Source organism: Prionailurus viverrinus, unplaced genomic scaffold (assembly GCF_022837055.1).
Source record: "Prionailurus viverrinus isolate Anna unplaced genomic scaffold, UM_Priviv_1.0 scaffold_49, whole genome shotgun sequence".
Taxonomy (NCBI): domain Eukaryota; kingdom Metazoa; phylum Chordata; class Mammalia; order Carnivora; family Felidae; genus Prionailurus; species Prionailurus viverrinus.
This window is the reverse complement of record NW_025927612.1, coordinates 2,085,616-2,106,603: the sequence shown is the minus strand read 5'-3', so window position 1 is coordinate 2,106,603 and position 20,988 is coordinate 2,085,616. Positions and strand designations below refer to the sequence as shown.

At 41.4% G+C, this 20,988-nt stretch overlaps 1 protein-coding gene across 10 annotated transcripts in view; it reads left to right on the top strand.

Moving 5' to 3' along the window:
* F8 (coagulation factor VIII) overlaps nt 1-20,988 on the top strand; it is a 133,142-nt gene that overhangs the window by 88,934 nt on the left and 23,220 nt on the right. For 8 of the 10 annotated variants that reach the window (XM_047847687.1, XM_047847691.1, XM_047847690.1 and 5 more), the window contains 7 exons: nt 9,065-9,218; nt 11,313-11,525; nt 11,715-11,943; nt 12,367-12,549; nt 13,902-14,018; nt 14,847-14,918; nt 16,155-16,240. In XM_047847687.1, coding sequence (XP_047703643.1) covers nt 9,065-9,218; nt 11,313-11,525; nt 11,715-11,943; nt 12,367-12,549; nt 13,902-14,018; nt 14,847-14,918; nt 16,155-16,240 — 1,054 coding nt within the window. Of the gene's footprint in view, nt 1-9,064; nt 9,219-11,312; nt 11,526-11,714; nt 11,944-12,366; nt 12,550-13,901; nt 14,019-14,846; nt 14,919-16,154; nt 16,241-20,988 lie in introns of those variants that run through there. The other 2 variants (XR_007149785.1, XM_047847693.1) reach the window with 2 other exon arrangements.

Sequence of the window (20,988 nt, the reverse complement as noted above, 5' to 3'; positions counted from 1 at the left end):
CGAGTGCACACGGAACATTCTCCAAGATAGATCACATACTGGGTCACAAAACAGCCCTTCATAAGTATACAATAATTGAAATTATACCATGCATACTTTCAGACCACAATGCTATGAAGCTTGAAATCAACCACAGGAAAAAGTCTGGAAAACCCCCAAAAGCATGGAGGTTAAAGAACACCCTACTAAAGAATGAATGGGTCAACCAGGCAATTAGAGAAGAAATTAAAAAATATATGGAAACAAACGGAAATGAAAATACAACAATCCGAATGCTTTGGGATGCAGCGAAGGCAGTCCTGAGAGGAAAATACATCGCAATCCAGGCCTATCTCAAGAAACAAGAAAAATCCCAAATACAAAATCTAACAGCACACCTAAAGGAAATAGAAGCAGAACAGCAAAGACAGCCTAAACCCAGCAGAAGAAGAGAAATAATAAAGATCAGAGCAGAAATAAACAATATAGAATCTAAAAAACCTGTAGAGCAGATCAACGAAACCAAGAGTTGGTTTTTTGAAAAAATAAACAAAATTGACAAACCTCTAGCCAGGCTTCTCAAAAAGAAAAGGGAGATGACCCAAATAGATAAAATCATGAATGAAAATGGAATTATGACAACCAATCCCTCAGAGATAGAAACAATTATCACGGAATACTATGAAAAATTATATGCCAACAAATTGGACAACCTGGAAGAAATGGACAAATTCCTAAACACCCATACTCTTCCAAAACTCTATCAGGAGGAAATAGAAAGCTTGAACAGACCCATAACCAGCGAAGAAATTGAATTGGTTATCAAAAATCTCCCAACAAATAAGAGTCCAGGACCAGATGGCTTCCCAGGGGAGTTCTACCAGACGTTTAAAGCAGAGATAATACCTATCCTTCTCAAGCCATTCCAAGAAATAGAAAGGGAAGGAAAACTTCCAGACTCATTCTATGAAGCCAGTATTACTTTGATTCCTAAACCAGACAGAGACCCACTAAAACAAGAGAACTACAGGCCAATATCCCTGATGAATATGGATGCAAAAATTCTCAATAAGATACTAGCAAATCGAATTCAACAGCTTATAAGAAGAATTATTCACCATGATCAAGTGGGATTCATTCCTGGGATGCAGGGCTGGTTCAACATTCACAAATCAATCAATGTGATACATCACATTAATAAAAGAAAAGATAAGAACCATATGATCCTGTCAATCGATGCAGAAAAGGCCTTTGACAAAATTCAGCACCCTTTCTTAATAAAACCTCTTGAGAAAGTCGGGATAGAAGGAACATACTTAAACATCATAAAAGCCATTTATGAAAAGCCCACAGCTAACATCATCCTCAATGGGGAAAAACTGAGAGCTTTTTCCCTGAGATCAGGAACACGACAGGGATGCCCACTCTCACCGCTGTTGTTTAACATAGTGTTGGAAGTGCTAGCATCAGCAATCAGACAACAAAAGGAAATCAAAGGCATCAAAATTCGCAAAGATCAAGTCAAGCTTTCGCTTTTTGCAGATGACATGATACTATGCATGGAAAATCCGATAGACTCCACCAAAAGTCTGCTAGAACTGATACATGAATTTAGCAAAGTTGCAGGATACAAAATCAATGTACAGAAATCAGTTGCATTCTTATACACTAATAATGAAGCAACAGAAAGACAAATAAAGAAACTGACCCCATTCACAACTGCACCAAGAAGCATAAAATACCTAGGAATAAATCTAACCAAAGATGGAAAAGATCTATATGCTGAAAACTATAGAAAGTTTATGAAGGTAATTGAAGAAGATATAAAGAAATGGAGACATTCCCTGCTCATGGATTGGAAGAATAAATATTGTCAAAATGTCAATACTACCCAAAGCTATCTACACATACAATACAATCCCAATCAAAATTGCACCAGCATTCTTCTCGAAACTAAAACAAGCAATCCTAAAATTCATATGGAACCACAAAAGGCCCCGAATAGCCAAAGTAATTTTGAAGAAGAAGACCAAAGCAGGAGGCATCACAATCCCAGACTTTAGCCTCTACTGCAAAGCTGTAATCATCAAGACAGCATGGTATTGGCACAAAAACAGACACATAGACCAATGGACTAGAATACAAACCCCAGAACTAGACCCACAAACGTATGGCCAACTCATCTTTGACAAAGCAGGAAAGAACATCCAATAGAAAAAAGACAGTCTCTTTAACAAATGGTGCTGGGAGAACTGGACAGCAACATGCAGAAGGTTGAAACTAGACCACTTTCTCACACCATTCACAAAAATAAACTCAAAATGGATAAAGGACCTGAATGTGAGACAGGAAACCATCAAAACCCTAGAGGAGAAAGCAGGAAAAGACCTCTCTGACCTCAGCCGTAGCAATCTCTTACTCAACACATCCCCAAAGGCAAAGGAATTAAAAGCAAAAATGAATTACTGGAACCTTATGAAGATAAAAACCTTCTGCACAGCAAAGGCAAAACTAAAAGGCAACCAACGGAATGGGAAAAGATATTTGCAAATGACATATCAGACAAAGGGCTAGTATCCAAAATCTATAAAGAGCTCACCAAACTCCACACCCGAAAAACAAATAACCCAGTGAAAAAATGGGCAGAAAACATGAATAGACACTTCTCTAAAGAAGACATCCGGATGGCCAACAGGCACATGAAAAGATGCTCAACGTCGCTCCTCATCAGGGAAATACAAATCAAAACCACACTCAGATATCACCTCACGCCAGTCAGAGTGGCCAAAATGAACAAATCAGGAGACTATAGATGCTGGAGAGGATTTGGAGAAACAGGAACCCTCTTGCACTGTTGGTGGGAATGCAAATTGGTGCAGCCACTCTGGAAAGCAGTGTGGAGGTTCCTCAGAAAATTAAAAATAGACCTACCCTATGACCCAGCAATAGCACTGCTAGGAATTTACCCAAGGGATACAGGAGTACTGATGCACAGGGGCACTTGTACCCCAACGTTTATAGCAGCACTCTCAACAATAGCCAAATTATAGAAAGAGCCTAAATGTCCATCAACTGATGAATGGATAAAGAAATTGTGGTTTATATACACAATGGAGTACTACAGGGCAATGAGAAAGAACGAAATATGGCCCTTTGTAGCAACGTGGATGGAACTGGAGAGTGTGATGCTAAGTGAAATAAGCCATACAGAGAAAGACAGATACCATATGGCTTCACTCTTATGTGGATCCCGAGAAACTTAACAGAAACCCATGGGGGAGGGGAAGGAAAAAAAAAAGAGGTTAGAGTGGGAGAGAGCCAAAGCATAAGAGACTCTTAAAAACTGAGAACAAACTGAGGGTTGATGGGGGGTGGGAGGAAGGGGAGGGTGGGTGATGGGTATTGAGGAGGGCACCTTTTGGGATGAGCACTGGGTGTTGTATGGAAACCAATTTGACAATAAATTTCATATATTGAAAAAAAAAACTTGAGAAGGAGGCTGCTGAGATGGGAAAGAGCCCCTTCAGGTATGTCTGGATCTCGGACAGACAGAAGGCTGAAAGTGAGTGTGGTATCATTACTGATGTCTCTCCTTGGAAATCGGAGACCAGCAAGTATTATGTGACTATCGCTGATGCCCCAGAACAAAGATACTTCATCAAAAACATGATTACAGGCACATCTCATGCTGATTGTGCTTCCTGATTGTTGCTGCTGCTGTTGGTGAAACTGAAGCAGGTATCTCGAAGAATGGGCAGATCCATGAGCATGCCCTTCTGGCTTTACACACTAGGTGTGAAACAACTAATTGTTGTTGTTTAGGAAATAGATTCCACTGACACAAGGAAAGTATCAGCCAGAAGAGATGCAAGGAAAATGTTAAGCAAGTCAGCGCATATATTAAGAAATTTGGTGACAACCCCAATACAGTAGTATTTGTGCCAATTACCGGTTGGAATGATGACAAAATGCTGGAGCCAAGTGCTAACATGCCTTGATTGAAGGGATGAAACGTCACCCACAGAGATGGCTATGCCAAGGGAGCCATGCTGCTTGAAACTCGGGATTGCCTCCTCTCAGTAGATCATCCAACTGACAAGCCCTTTTGTCTACCCCTCTGGTATGTCTACTAAATTGATGATATTGGTACTGTCCTTGTGAGCTGAGTGGAGATTGTTCTCAAACCTGGCACGGTAGTCACCTTTGCTCCAGTCAGTGTTACAACTGAAGTCAAGTCTGTTGAAATGCACCATGAAGCTTTGAGTTAAGCTCTTCCTGGAGACAGTGTGGGCTTTGATGTTGAGAACATATCTGCCAGGGGTGCCTGGCTGGCTCAGTTGATGGAGCGTGCGACTCTTGATCTCAGGGTTGTGGGGTTTGAGCCCCACATTGGGTTTAAAGATTACTTAATAAGAAAATCTTAAAAGAACGTATCTGTCAAAGATGTTTGTTGTAACGATATGGCTAGTGACAGCAAAAATGACCCACCAGTAGAAGTAGCTGGCTTCACAGCTCAGATGATTATTCTGAACCATCCAAGCTGGATTGTCACACAGCTTACATTGCTTGCAAGTTTGCTGACCTGAAAAAGATTGATCACTGTTCTGCAAAGAAGCTGGAAGATGGCCCCAAACTTTTGAAACTTGGTAATGCTTCCATTTTTTATATAGTTCCTGCCAAGCCCATATGTGTAGAGTGCTTCTTGGGCTGTCCTCCTTTGGGCCGTTTTGCTCTTCCCAGCGTGACACAGTTGCTGTGGGTGTCTCAAAGACTTCTGTGGCTAATGAGGTCACCAAGTCTGCCGAAAAAGTAAAATGAATATAATCCCTACCTAATACCTGCCACCTCAGTCTTAATAACTGGTAGAACAATCTCAGAAGTATTCCAATTGGCCATTTAAGTTTATCGGTAAAAGACTGGTTAATAATAACAATGCATCCTAAATCCTCAGAAGAAGAGAAGAATGTTTTGTGGACCATTGGTTTGTGTGTGTGTGTTGCAGTTTTAAGTTATTAATTTAAAAAAACAATACTTTTTAATGGAAACAACTTGACTGGAGATTATCCCAGAGCATATGAACTTGAAAAACATTTGGGCTAGTGTCTATCTTTTTGAGAGTTTTAGAATGCCCAGTCTTTATAAGTGTTTGCCTTCAAACCAACTAAATAGAGCTCTTTTACAAATTAATTTTAGCAATACCACCCAGATGTCGAAAAGCATGACACATTTGCAACAGATATATAGATAGATGGACACACAAACACAAAGATCTTATAGCTTTTCTTTTTACTAATATTAATGGAGAGGACATTTAGGCTTAATTTCCAAATACCTCCCTCTCTCCTTTTCTTCCCTTCTGATGATATTTCTCCCTAATGTTGGCATGTGAAAGGATGGCCCTCAGATCCTAGAGAAGGTGGAGATAGAAAATTTACATCCCAAAGGCACAGATTGAGTACAGGAGAATTCGGTTTCCAGGGTCCAGATCTTTTCAAGCATTTTGAGAGGAACCAGCAAAGGTTTGGAGGATTGGCGAAAGGGCAGGTGAACTTTCAACTTATAGAACCAAACCTTTTACCTGGCAGATATTTGCAAGACAAAGGCAGTTGTCTCCAATTCCCCCAAAGAATTGGGTTGTAGCTTTTGTTTTAGGTACTTTTAATCTTTTTAATTTTTCATTAACCTTCTGTAGTGATTCATTCAATGAAGCTATTTTGGAATTTTGAAACCTTTTGGAAGTTTTTGCATACAATTAACATACAAGACCCAATTTGTTTCTTTGATTTGTGAGCTCTTGCTTTTAAGTGCACTTTTTTTATTTGAAAGAGAGAGAGAAGGGGGGAGAGAGAGAGAGAGAGAGAGAGAGAGAATCTTAAGTAGGCTCCAAGCTCAGGGCAGAGCCTGATGCGGGGCCCCATGCAGTGCTGGACACGGGGCTCAGTCTCACAAACCATGAGATCATGACCTGAGCCAAAATCAAGAGTCAGATACTTAACCAACTGAGCCACCCAGGTACCCCTTAAATGCACTTTTTAAGTGATCTTATCTATTTGTTTTTGTTTTTGTTTTTTTAATTTAATTTCAAGTTAGTTAACATACAGTATAGTCTTGGGTTCAGGAGTAGAACCCAGTGATTCATCACTTACATATAACACCCAGTGTTCATCCCAACAAGTGCTCTCCTTAGTACCCATCACCCACTTAGCCCATCCCCCCACCTACCTCTGTCCAGCAACCCTCAGTTTGTTGTCTGCATTTAAGAGTCTCTTATGGTTTGCCTCCCTCTCTGTTTTTATCTTATTTATCCTTCCCTTCCCCTATGTTCATCTGTTGTGTTTCTGAAATTCTACATATGAGTGAAGTCATATGATATCTGTCTTTCTCTGACTGACTTATTTCACTTAGCATAATACGTTCTAGTTCCATCCATGTTGCTGCAGATGGCATTCTTTTTCATCACCCAGTAGTATTCCATTGTATATATATACCACATCTTCTTTAGCCATTTGTCAGTCGATGGACATTTGGGGTCTTTGGAACATTCCCCATAACACCCATTATAATTCCAGGTTGTTTTTAGTAAAATTTTGCCTCCTTGCTAGACATCTGCAGCTTCTGGCACTATAGTTCTTATATGTGAAACAAGTGTGTGTGCCAGAAGACAGCACACTCAGCTCTCTGGATACAAAGGATCCCATGTGTTTAGCCAGCTCTTTGAATTTCTCAGAGCCAAGCTAATGCCTAAGCTCTTTGACTTCTGAGATACTCTTTTTGCCACAGCCTTTACTTCACATGCACATTAATAGAAAGCAATAGTAACTGGAAGAACAGAACTGTGGACACCAGCAGTAACCAACAAACTAGGGACTGGGACAGGATTAAACGAACAGGCCTAAAATAATGGAGACCACAAACTGATTCCAAACCAATAGACAATTGCAGCTGCCACCAGCAGTTCCCAGCATGGAATCTGGAGAATAATTCCAAACACGGGGGGAATTGCAAATTAAACCATTACGAGTTCCCAACGTGGCATCCAGGGACAAAACCAGAGACTGTGGTTTAGATGTTACTGCAGACTGGCCCATAGTGGTCCCTGCATGCACATCCAGCAAGTCCTAGCGTGGACTAAACCGGCCGACTCCACTGATAGAGACAGTAGAATAGAACTGAGGAAAGCACTAAACCAGCAGAGCCCAGTCAATAACGACTGCAGACTAGAAACGGGGAAGGGACTCCAACATGGAACTGGGGACTGAACCAAGGGCTGGCTCTTTGTTAGAGCCTCCTGTCACTCAGGACTGACCTATATTAACCCTGCACTGGAAAGCCAGTTGCACTTGGAGCTTGAAAGCAAAAAGCGCAGAACTCAACTAAGGAACTCACCGCGACCCTGGGAAGCAGGAAGAAAATGAACTCAGAGGGCTCACAGGGTGCCACACTTTCCTGTTTTGGAATGCCATCAGAGGTTCACTTTGGAGCCTGTTGCTGCCACCAAGTCTGTTAAAAAACAAAATTCAAGCAAGTAAATCAGTTTATGAAGTGCTTTATGAGATTATCATGAATTAGGCAGCATTCCATCTAGCAAGCAGAGAGATGCTCTGAGGAGCAATACAAATGGAAGATGGGGCAAGGAGGTTGGTTATTAGCACAAGAAAAGGGTGCTTCAGCCCAGGATAGCTTTTTGGGGAGAAGGGAAGACAAGATTTTGATCATGCAGATGACCTCACTAATGCTGATCTGGAAATTTCAGATTGAGTGTCAAAAGGTCACATTCCTGGGATTGGTTGAGACTGTGAATCTTGTTTTGCTCTCCTTGGTGACAAATGACTCCAATTTGGGCTTTTTCTTAACAAAACAAAATACAAGTAGATGCTGTTTCCAAGCTACAGAGCTGAAGCATAGGAGTATGAAAGGTGAAAGGAAAAGGATGCAAAATGGCACGCCATGCAAATCCAAAGCTTCTGGATAGAGAGTAGGTCATGGCAGGCCAATGCTCCTGCTGCAACTATAAAAACTAGATAAATGCTAAAAATCCATATTTTAAAAATCTTTGGAGAACTGTAGAACAATAAGAATTGGATGAACTAAAATTTAAGTGCAAGAGGACCACCTAGTTGCAGTGATGATCTGCAGTTGTTTTCTTTCTTGGTGGGTCTGCTGAAGTGTCTTACAGGCTGAGTGAGCAGAGACTTTATAATTCCTCAATCAAAAGTCTGGGATGGGGCGGGGAAGGGGGGGAGAGGCGCCTGGGTGGCTCAGTCGGTTAAGCGTCCGACTTCGGCTCAGGTCATGATCTTGCAGTTCATGGATTTGAGCCCCACATCGGGCTCTGTGCGGACAGCTCAGAGCCTGGAGCCTGCTTCGGATTCTGTGTCTCCCTCTCTCTCTGCCCCTCCCCTGCTCACATTCTGTGTCTGTCTCTCTGTCTCTCTCAAAAATGAATAAACATTTAAAAAAATTTAGAATAAGTTTATAAGCCCTACATACATTTAACATCCAACAAATATTTTTTGACCACCTACTATGGGCCGGGCACTTGTTCCAGTTGCAGGGAATACAGCAGTGGACAAAACAGACAAATGCGCTGCTTTCATAGAACTTATGTACTAGTGAAGCCTGGAGGGAGAGTATGTCAGGAAGATGGAGGGGTTAACTATGCAAAATGTTGCTTAGTCATCCAATAAGATGAGGACATAACAAAATTGACTATCAGCTTTGATAAGCTGCTCCCCTGATTTGGATATCGTCTGAATATGGATAGTGTTCATCTAGATCTCTTGTGAGCTCTCAGCCTCTAGGTATTTGCCAATTGAATTTACACAGATATCCATGTGTTCAAAACTGTATACTCCAACCACCTCGTCCTCCGGGGTTCCCCATCTCAGTGAATTGCATCACCATCCATCCATTTGCCCAAATCAGAAGCCTGGAGGTTCTCTTTAATCCTTTGTTCTCCTCTCTCCACTCCATTACACTTCCAGTTCATCATCAGTTCTACTAAGTGTGTCTCAAATACAGGGAGGGCAAGAATGTGAGCTTTTTCTGCCCACCTGGTCCATGAAGACATTGCTTTTCCTCCCAGGGCTCCAGGTGGGGATGTCCCTCAGTTCAAGAAGGTGGTTTTCCAGGAATTTACTGATGGATCCTTCACTCAGCCCTTATACCGTGGAGAGCTGAATGAACACTTGGGACTCTTGGGGCCATATATAAGAGCAGAAGTTGAAGACAATATCATGGTGAGTTAAGGACAATGGAATTAAAAAAAATTAATCATATATATATATATATGTATATATATATACACATTGTTTCTAATTATAAGAATAATGTATTCTTGGGGCGCCTGATTGAGCATTCCACTCTTGGTTTTGGCTCAGGTCATGATCTCACAGTTTTGTGAGTTTGAGCCCCACATTGGGCTCTGCACTGATAGCACAGAGACTGTTACGGATTCTCTCTCTCTCTCTCTCTCTCTCTCTCTCTCTCTGCCCCTCCCCCACTCGAACTGTCTGTGTCTCTCTCAAAATAAATAAATAAACTAAAAAAATTAAAAGTTAAAAACTAATGTATTCTCGGCACCTGGGTGGCTCAGTCAGTTGAGCGGCCGACTTCAGCTCAGGTCATGATCTCATGGTTCGTGAGTTTGAGCCCCACATCGGGCTTGCTGCTGACAGCACAGAGCCTGCTTCAGATCCTCTGTCACCCTCTCTGTCCCTCCCCTGCTCATGCTCTCTCTCAAAAATAAATTAAAAAATTTTAAAAAATAATGTATTCTCACTTTTGAAAAATTTCAAAGTATAGAAAATAAAGAAGTTAAAAAATAATCCCATAACTACCATTTTGGTGTATGTTATCTTTGTCTTATGTATCCTTCTCTTTATGGGTTCAGAATTATACAATGTATAATTCTACTTCTTTTGACTAAATATCATGTGGTAAGTATTTCTCATGTCATTAAAAAGACTTTCTAAATACTTTTGTTTAATGATGGCATAGTAGTCTGTTCTGTGAATGTATGGTTTACTTAGCCATATACTTTGAACCACCTTTTAAATAGCTTGATATTTTTTCAACAGTTCAGTAATGCTGTAATCACAACTGTTTACCAGGACAAAATTCTGGAAGAGCAATGTAGAGAAACATTCATTATCTGTTAATGTCCTTTGCCCATTTGACATTTTTTGGAGGGAGTGCTTTTCTTATCAATTTATATTACCATATATGTTATATATTTTTCCAAGTTTGTTGTCTTTTAATTTTATATATAGTGGTTTTTTAAATAAAACAGGTTTGAATTTTTAGGCAGTAACCCATAAATCTTTCCTTTATGACACTTACATAGCTTTTATGTTTATAAAAATCCTTCCTTTGAGGTACCTGCATGGCTCAGTCGGTTGAGCGTCGGACTTTGGCTCAGGTCATGATCTCATGGTTCGTGGGTTCGAGCCCCACGTCAGGTTCTGTGCTGGCAGCTCAGAGCCTGGAGCCTGCTTCAGATTCTGTGTCTCCCGCTCTCTCTGCCCCTCCCCCACTCACACTCTGTTTCTCTCTCTGTGTCTCTCTCTCTCCCCCCAAAAAACAAACATTAAAATAAATAAATAAAAATCCTTCCCTATACAAAGATTGTTTTTCTTAAAATCACACTTTCTTCAACTTTATTTTACAGTTTAATTTCTTAACATTTAACCTTTTACTCCATCAGTAATTCCTGTAGACTAGAAGTTATTTTGATGCATTGTGTGAGCCAAAAATTAAAGTAGTTTTATTCTTTTCCAAAAATAGTCATCCATTGGTCCAATTGAGTGTTTACATTAAGGATGTAGAAGGACCTAAGATTATGAGATTGCAAGTGAATTTTTTTTTCTGTCTTGATTCTGATTTTAGCTTCCATATGTCATATGAAGCATGTCTAACTTTTAAACAACTGAAGTCTTTTTTAAGGATCATATGCATTCACCCTAGAATTTGTCATAAGAACCATATGATTCAATTCCTGGGCTTATGGTCTCTTAAAACCCCTGGTGTGATATTTTCCCTTTCACTTCAGATTGCTTTTAAGTATTTAGGAATTTTCTCTTTTGCAGCTTTCAATTCATGATTTAAAGATTTTAGAATTCAAAGCTTCCCCACTTTCCTCTGTAGATCCTTCGTTTTGGGTTCTAATAACATCCATCCTCTGTACCACTTCCTTTGGGTATTAAAACTTGGGAAAAGCCAAAAATAGGCATTACTATTAGGGATGTAAACCCTAAGCGAAGAACTTTATAAGATCCTAAAACATGACACTTGAATTCTTTTTTAAAATTTGTATTCACTTCTTTTCTCTGCAGGTAACTTTCAAAAATCAGGCTTCTCGTCCCTACTCCTTCTATTCTAGCCTGATTTCTTATGAGGAAGATCAGAGGCAAGGAGCAGAACCTAGAAAAAAGTTTGTCAACCCTAATGAAACCAGAGTTTACTTCTGGAAAGTACAACATCAGATGGCACCCACTGAAGATGAGTTTGACTGCAAGGCTTGGGCTTATTTTTCTGATGTTGATTTGGTAAGTAAGTGTGTACTGTGCCTGCTGCTTACTGGTTTAAAAGGAATGGGCTTTGTGTTCTCTGCCAAGAATTTTGGTATTTACCCTAAGTTTAATGGAAAGCTTTAAATAGGGGAGGTGCCATCATATTTGTGTTTGAGAGGTATCACTCTGGGATCTACTAAGGAGGATTGATGTCTTCTCTCTCAGGAAAAAGACGTGCACTCGGGCTTGATTGGACCCCTTCTGATCTGCCGCAGTAACACACTGAGCCCCGCTCACGGGAGACAAGTGACAGTGCAGGAGTTTGCTCTGTTTTTCACCATTTTTGATGAGACTAAGAGCTGGTACTTCACGGAAAACATGGAAAGGAGCTGTAGAGCCCCCTGCAGTATCCAAAAGGAGGATCCCACTTTTAAAGAAAAGTACCGCTTCCACGGTAATGCATCCCACACCCAAATATTACTCCGTGTGAAAAGCACTACAACAGATGAGACGTGAGCCTGATGTTTCCACAGTATATGAATTGGGAGTGTATGTATGGGAGTGGAATCCTCACAGGAATCAATACTTTTTACTGGAGTAGAGGGAAAGAAACTTCTAGAATAGATCTTTTTAACTTACTTTAATGTTTATTTATTTTTGAGAAACAGAGCATGAGCAGGGGAGGGGCAGAGAGAGAGGGAGATGCAGAATCCGAAGCAGGCTCCAGGCTCTGAGCTGTCAGCACAGAGCCCGACATGGAGCTCAAACCCACGAACCATGAGATCATGACCTGAGCCGAAGTCCGACGCTCAACTGAGCGAGCCACACAGGTGCCGCGAGAATAGGTTTTAACAGCCTTCTTCGTGTTCTCCTCCAGCAATCAACGGCTATGTGATGGACACACTACCCGGCTTGGTAGTGGCTCAGGATCAAAAGATCCGATGGTATCTGCTCAGCATGGGGAGCAATGAAAACATTCATTCTATTCATTTCAGTGGGCAGGTGTTCACTGTACGGAAAAAAGAGGAATATAAGATGGCAGTCTACAACCTGTATCCAGGTATGAGTTAGTTTGTGCTCTTTCTGACTACTGTACCTATTGTTCCACTCAAATGGTCCGGGCACTGGGAGAGCAATCCAAGGACAGAGCACACACACTCCCTGATCTCAGGTAACTTACTTCTTCAACTCACTTTACTCTATAGAGACATACTAAAATAATTTAGCAAATGAGCATGATAATTTCAGATACAGATAATGTGCTCTAAAAGAAACAGAACAGAAAGCAGGAATAATTCATGTTGCAGCACTTTACTAGGAAAAGGAGATTATTTTCCCCATCTGAGATCCCACACGGCACTAGCAGTTATCCATAGAGTGATTTGTTTATGTATATAACCAGTATATCGATTAAGCAGTACTCATAATGTTGATCAGCTTTCATCATGGGAATGAACTTCCCCCGTTCTTGTGTAAAACTTCCAATAAGTTCAATGACGTTTCTGCTCACTGTTTTCTTTTTAATTTATTTTTGAGAGAAAGAGAGAGCGCAAGCAGAGGAAGAGCAGAGAGAGAGGGACAGAGAATCCCAAGCACAGAGCCCCATGTGGTGCTCGATCTCATGAACTGTGAGGTCATGACCTGAGCTGAAATCAAGAGTTGGACGCTTAACTGACTGAGCCACCCAGGCGCCTCTCTGCTCACTCTTGCATAATAAACATTCCTGCAGTAACTTTACATCACAAATACAGTTCAAGTACAAAGCAGCAGTGTCCACTCCGAGATACCTACATTGGGAAAGGGAGGCACAGTTGAGTCCTTTCTTCCTCTACCTTGTGTTTATTGTGTGTCCCCCTGCTCCCAACCCTGGCAGCTGCTTTCAACTCCAGCATGGAAAGGGTAAACTTACGGCACCCTTATCCTAGTTGGCACCTTAAAGGGCACCTTTATCCTAGTTGGCCGCTTGTGACTCATTCCTCAGCCCCTCAGCCTTCACCTCTAGCTTCTTGCTGCCAGGTTACTTTAGCCTCAAGGTGGCCCTAGTGGACCAGATCCATGAGGACCTTGCCCAGGCCTCCCTGTCCCAGGGAGCTCACATGTGCCCAATGGGAAATAAACCTTTGTCTCTGGAAAACCCTGAGAGTGCAGTGGCTTTCTCCTGTCTGCACCAGCAAAGGCTGCCACCACCCTGTCTCTCCTATTTCCCAGGGGTGGGGGCTGCCATGACTCAATCCCCGGTGCCTCCAAACTGTAGGGCTCACATAGCGAGCAATTTGGGTTTGAGCGTCCGAGGGTGATAGAACTGACTTAGGTAGATCTCCTTTGATATTCTGCATAAACCAATACATCTGCCAGTCTTTTTTTTTTTTTAGCAAAAAGAAATCATTTTTTGTTCATTTTGTTTTTGATAAGGTGTTTTTGAGACAGTGGAAATGCTACCATCCAAAGTTGGAATTTGGCGGATAGAATGCCTAATTGGCGAACACCTGCAAGCTGGGATGAGCACTCTCTTTCTGGTATACAGCCCGAGTGAGTAGCGCTGTGCGCAGACGCCCCCTTCCTAGTCAGCCCGCTTCTCGTTTTTTTTTAGGGAGAAATAGAGCACACAAATGGGGGAGAGGGGGAGAGACAGAGACAGAGACAGAGGCAGAGAGACAGAGAGAATCTCAGGTAGGCTCCACACTGAGTGTGGAGCCCAACGCAGGGGTCAGTGTCAAGACCCGGGGATCGTGACCTGAGCCAAAATCAGGAGTCAGAGTGTCAACCGGCTGAGCGTCGCCCCACCCTGGGCGCCCCGCCTCAGCCTACTTCCATACAGCTTTCCTCCTTCCTCCAATGCTTGCCTTTGTCAAGAAATCAATGCAAGCTTATGGTCATTTCCAAATCTAAAGTGAATATTGCTGGTACAAATGATCAGAGTCCCCAGAGAAGGGCAGATATGGTTGAAGCTTCGAACATTTTGAACCCGAAGCTGTAAATATACAACAAACTAGTGCTAAAAATATCTTCATTTTCACAACTCAGTGAAGCTCCAAGAACAAATTGGGAAACTTAATTTTGGTTCAGTTATCAAAGATAACTTACAAATATCACCTGGAAGAGTTTGATATTTAACCCTAAGCAAGTAAGAGAGCCATTGTGTTCCTCAGCTGCAGGACACGGATACTTGTGGCACCTAGCTATTGGAGTGAATTAAATGAGACAGAGAGTACAATAAACATTTAATATAGTTCTTGGCACATCGTGAACAGTAAAAATATGACCATTTGTTGGTGTTCCCCCGTTTTCATTGACTTGCATCTGTGAAGCTACATTTTCTGTATGTCTAGCTGTTGTGTTCCTCCACTTTGATTTCAGAGTGTCAGATTCCACTGGGAATGGCTTCTGGACGCATTAGAGATTTCCAGATCACAGCTTCAGGACAGTATGGTAAATACCATTTTTTGTCTACAAGAACTGCACTGATTAGATCTTTTTTACTTCTGTTAATTCTGCTCCATAAATGCCTCTCTTTCTTTTTTTTTAAGTGTAAACTCTATTTTATTTTTAAATGTTTATTTATTTTTGAAAGAGAGAGAGAGAAAGAGAGACAGTGTGCGAGAAGGGGAGGGGCAGAGAGAGAGGAAGACACAGAATTTGAAGCAGGCTCCAGGCTGTCAGCTGTCAGCACAGAGCCCGATGCGGGGTTCAAACTCACAAACTGTGAGATTATGACATGAGCTGAAGTTGGATGTGTAATGACTGCGCCACCCAAGTGTTCCTAAGAATCATTCTTCTATTTTTAAATGATTGGGAGAGAACAAAAGAAGACTATTTATCATCACATGTGAAAGTTATATGAAACTCAAATTTCAGTGTCTGTAAATAAAATCTTCTATGGGTACATACAGCCACACCCACTCACTTAATAATTGTCTACAACAGCAGTTACATAGCTGAAACAGAGACCAGATGATCTGCAAAGCCTAAATTATTTACTATCTGGCCATTTACACAAAAAAGTTTGTCAATCCCTGTTTTAGAGGGAGCAAAATGCCCTTTGAAAATGAAGCTTGAGAGTGATATACCAAAATAGTATTATTTTTCTCTGCATAATTGTATTATTTTTCTCTGCATAAACGGATACTTTTTTCACTTTTATTTTTATTTATGTCTTATTTTTTTTAATTTTTTAACATTTATTTATATTTGAGAGACAGAGAGACAGAGCTCCAGCAGGGGAGGGGCAGAGAGAGAGGGAGACACAGAATCCAAAGCAGTCTCCAGGCTCCAAGCTGTCAGCACAGAGCCCGATGTGGGGCTCGAACTCACCAGTGGTGACATCATGACCTGAGCTGAAGTCGGACGGTTAACCGACTGAGCCCCCCAGGAGCCCCTGTGTCTTATTTTTATTTTTCATTTTCTAACTTTGCTACCAGGAACATACATTTTATAATAAAGAAATAATGATATTATTCTATAGTACTGGTAACACATTCCAGTGTCAGCTAATTAGAGGTACTAATAAACAAAATTATTAAGTTTAGAAAATAAAATCCTACTATGTTTTATGCCTTTATCTTCTCCACAGCTAGGTGTACCCTTTCTCAAGAGAGAAAGTTTATTTCCTAAGTGTCTAGGACCAACCCAGCTGAATCTAATCTCTCTCCCCTTTCTTGGGCAAAGGACAGTGGGCCCCAAAGCTGGCCAGACTTCACTATTCTGGATCAATCAATGCCTGGAGCACCAAGGACCCCATTTCCTGGATCAAGGTTAGAAAGTACCTTGTGTTCAATCATGTCATGTGTTCTCTTGCAAGCTCAAAACGTTATACATCTGCTTTAAGCCGTAGTCATTGTCGTCAAACTCCAAGTAACAGACCAGGAAAGAACACAGTGGCTTAGGATTTGTACAAAGACAATGAGGAATAATGATTTGGGAATGGAATTGAGTATGCTGATATGTTAGTCCAATATGGGAAACAAACGGAACCGGTGACTGAAACAGCGTCTTTAGGGTCATTCAGTTTCTTTTCAAATGACAAAGTCTTTCAGATCTGCTCACTCCCCATTTCCTCTAGAGCCACACTGCCCAGTAGAAACACACTTCGAACCACAAATGCAACCATGGGTGTCAGTCAACATTTCCCAGTAGCCACATTTAAAAAGAAACATCTGAAATTCATTTTAATGATATATGTGATCCAACATAGCTAAAAATGCTACCAAATGAGCATGTGCTAAGTCGGGACTGTGACCCTTCAAGGGCACACATATAGGAACTCATGCCAACTCCGCCCTCTGCCTAACCACAAGCGTAGCTTCCTTCTAGAGCCCACCCAGGGAAAGGGAGAAAACGTGACTGCTTCCAGCTTTGTTTTCAACCCTCTAACGCACCTCCATGTCCGGAACTTACAGCTCAAAGCAGGGAATGCACACACGCCCCGCCACCTTGTCTCCCCACATCGGGTCCTCGTGCTGCTGACTTCTGAGCTGACCAACGCCATTACCTATACATTTCCCTCCTTTGCTGCAAGACAGCATCTGCTCCTGTTTTCTTGAGATTAAAATACTAAATAGGGATTGGGGAGAGATAAAGTGGTACACCAGTGAGACCTGGAAAGAGCACATCTCTCAATGTCACAGTGGCTCATTGGTCGTCAGCACGGCCGGTTGTGGCTCAGCCTGAACTGGCGCTCACTGATTCCTAAGTATGTCTGTTTCTTTGTGAGGCAGCCAAACCACATGTTTTCACCCTGTATTTCCGCGGTTATCACTTTCAACCCGACATGTATCCCTGGGTAGTGGATACCATCATCCATTTGGGTGCCCTGCATGTGGTGTTCCATTGACTTATCTATTTATTGGAACAGCATTCTCATTTCCATTTGGGGAATTCTATCTCCCTAACTGCACATGACCTCCCAGGACTAGTAACTGGAGTGCCTTTTCTGTGCCCAGCCAAGAACTTGAGTAATACACAGCATTACATTTCCACTTAGATTTGGCCAATTGTTACAGCTTGCCAAGCTTCTGTCTCCCAAAGACTGTCTTATTCTTTCCAGTTTCACATAATTTACTGACTTGATCAATACGCTTTTTTATGCTTTAGCAAATTCATGATCAAAATATTGATATACACAGGGCTTCCTTACTGGGTGCTTTAAACAAATCAAGCTAGTAAATCCCTACCACACCTGTCATTATCATTGTCATTTCAGGTAAGAAAGCTCAAACAAAGTTAAATAACTTGCCCAGTCACAGCCAGTAAGTGGTTGAGCCAAAATTCAAACCCTGATAGTTGGGCTCCAGAGGCCTAATTTGTAATCATTATACTATACTGTTTCTAGAATGCTCCCTTCAGGTTGATAAGCATCTGTTAACTGCCATGGTTTGCTTATGGTAATTGAACCACAAATCCTCACTTAATTGTATTACCATCCAATCTGTATTAAATCACCTCATCCTGAAGGTTTTGTTTTTTGTTTTGTTTTGTTTTGTTTTTGCCGTCATATTCTACTGAAGCCCAGATACACATTTTCATGATCTGATGACTTTATGCAATAAATATCCAAGGGAAATAAAAAGTTATGTTCACTTACAAAAAGAAAGAAGAAAGAAAGAAAGAAAGAAAGAAAGAAAGAAAGAAAGAAAAAGAAAGAAAGAAAGAAAGAAAGAAAGAAAGAAAGAAAGAAGGAAAGAAGGAAAGAAGGAAAGAAGGAAAGAAAGAAAGAAAAAGAAATGGTTCTAGGGAGCCAGGCTGGCAGTCAGAGATGTCTAGCTGCCATGTTTGTATCTGTGCACCCGGTGACTCATTAGTGCTTTGCTTACTCCCTCATACAGAGGTGTGTCCTGTTGTCACACTCAAATACATGGCTGGATACATAGGTGAAGATGTTGACTGTAAATGCCAAGTCGCTCTGAGATTCCAATTATAATAGAGAAGAAGCACAAGAAAGTGAAGTAGATGAGACTGGCGGTTTGCCAAGAATTCATCAGTTGCAGAACGCAGGTGGAAAGGGTGGCTGGCAAGGCTTTCTTACAACTGCTAGAAAGTGCAATAGTCAGTGGTCCAAAAGAGACCTCGCATACACAACATAGAAAACAGTACAACTCAATTCAACGAAAGTCATGAGTTTTCCCCTCGTACTTACAGTTGTTTATGCCCCGACACAAAGAGTAAAACTAAAGTGTCTTCAATTGAAAGTATCTTCTAATCAGGGCGCAGATAGTGCTATAGCTTCTGAAGACTGTGCCACTCTCTGTCCTGCAGCCCTCCTTCTTCTTCTCCTGTACTTACTGCTACGTGATGCTGTAAACAAAAACATCTATATAACATGTAGTCTGTTTCTCTAACTCAAATGTAAGTTACATTAGGGCAGGGCTTTTGTTTTCTTGTTCCCTGCTCAATTCCAGTACCTAGAACAGTGCTTAGCACATAACAAGTGCTAAAAACATCTTCTTTGAATGAATGGATGGATAGATGGATGGCACTTACTGAAGGAGACAGTTAGTTATGAAGCTCAAGTGTCATTACAGTCCGATCTGAGTGTGCCAGGCATCTGTGAGAAGTTAAGTTGGACTTGCTTATCAGGGCGCTGATGCCACAATTCCTTCTAATGCTTGCATAGCCTGTGCTCTCTTAAGAACCAGTCATTCCTATGTAAGAAACAAAACAGATGAACATAGGGGAAGGGAAGCAAAATTAGGATAAAAACAGAGAGGGAGACAAACCAGAAGAGACTCTTAAATACAGAGAACAAACTGAGGGCTGCTGGAGGAGTTGTGGGTAGGGGGATGGACTAAATGGGAGGTGGGTACTAAGGAGGGCACTTGTTGGGATGATCACTGGGTGTCATATGTAAGGGATGAGTCACTAAATTCAGTCCTGAAACCAATACTACATGATATATTAACTGCCTCAGATTTAAATAAAATTTCAAAATATATATTAAAAAAATAATAAACATTATCATTCAAACATCTATTCACTTCAAACAAATTTCTTTAAAAACAAACAAACAAAAAGAACCAATTATTCCTTACCACTCTGCCATTATTCACTCATTCATTCCAAAACATTTCCTGTGCATCAGTATTATACCAGATGCTAGGTTAGGTCTACAGCTAGAGAGAATATAAAAGCTACCATTTAGGGGTGCCTGGGTGGCTCAGTCGGTGAAGCTTCCATTTATTTATTTATTTATTTATGTATTTATTTATTTATTTATTTATTTATTTTCAGAGAGAGACAAAGAGAGCACCAGCCAGGAAGGGGCAGAGAGAGAGAGAGAGGGAGAGAGAAAACCCCCAACAGACTCTGCACTGTCAGCGTGGACCCTGACATGGGTCTCAAACTCATGAAGTGCAAGATCATGACCTGAGCCAAAACCAAGAGTTGGTCACTCAAACGACTGAGGCACCCTGGTGTCCTCCTGCCCCAATTCTTCTTTTTTTTAATGTTTATTTATTTTTAAGAGACAGAGCATGAGCAGGTGGAGGGGCAGAGAGAGAGGGTACAAAGGATCTGAAGCGGAATCTGCACCAACAGCAGTGAGCCTGATGTGGGGCTCAAACTCACAAACCGTGAGATCATGACCTGAGCCGAAGTCAGACGCTCACATGACTGAGCCACCCAGGTGCCCCTGAGCTTCTGATTGTTGATTTCGGCTCAGGTCCTGATCTCATGGTTCATGGGATCAAGCCCCAGGTCTGTCAGCATGGAGCCTGCTTGGGATTCTCTCTCCCTCTCCCTCTCTCTCTGCCACACCCCACCCTCAAAATAAATAAATAAAAACATAAAAATAAAATAAAAGCTACCATTTATTAAGTGTTTAGTATGTGCCAGGCACTGAACTCAGCACATCACATGTATTAACCCCTTAACCCTCTGGTAAACCTTTGCGATAAACACCATTATTATTTCTACTCTACATATAAAGAAATTGAGACACACAGAGGTTAGGTGACTCAAACAGGTTCACTGCCTTAAGGATCACAGTCTAACAATGAAGGAATATAAGTAAAGAAAGCTTTATAATATAATGCAATAATATGCTCTCATGAAGTTTTATACACAAAGTGAAACAGAAGTATAGAGAAAGGAGCACTAAATATATCTGGGCAAGTCAGGGAAGGCTAACCAGGAGAAATCGTTTCTGAAGTAACACTTGAAGGAGAGACAGCGGTCTATCACTGATAGTGATGTTGGGATGGAGACTGGTCTGGGGAGAGGGGAGGAAATCGGCTTTGCTGAGGCTGACGCTGAGGCTGAGGCAAAGCACTAGGTTATGTGGGTCCCTAAGTGCAGCACACGGGATGCAGGTACAGGAAGTAAGGCCCATTGATTTGGAAGCGGTCTGGTGTGTCAGGAAGTAGGCTGAGAACCCAATAAGCCCTTTCCTTCTTGTTCCCATCATTTATCTCCCCGCTCCACACACATCCACATTCCAACGTTGCCGTCTATTTCACTGCACGTCCAAGGTGATACTGAGCATATCTGTATTGATGTAGATTCTTCT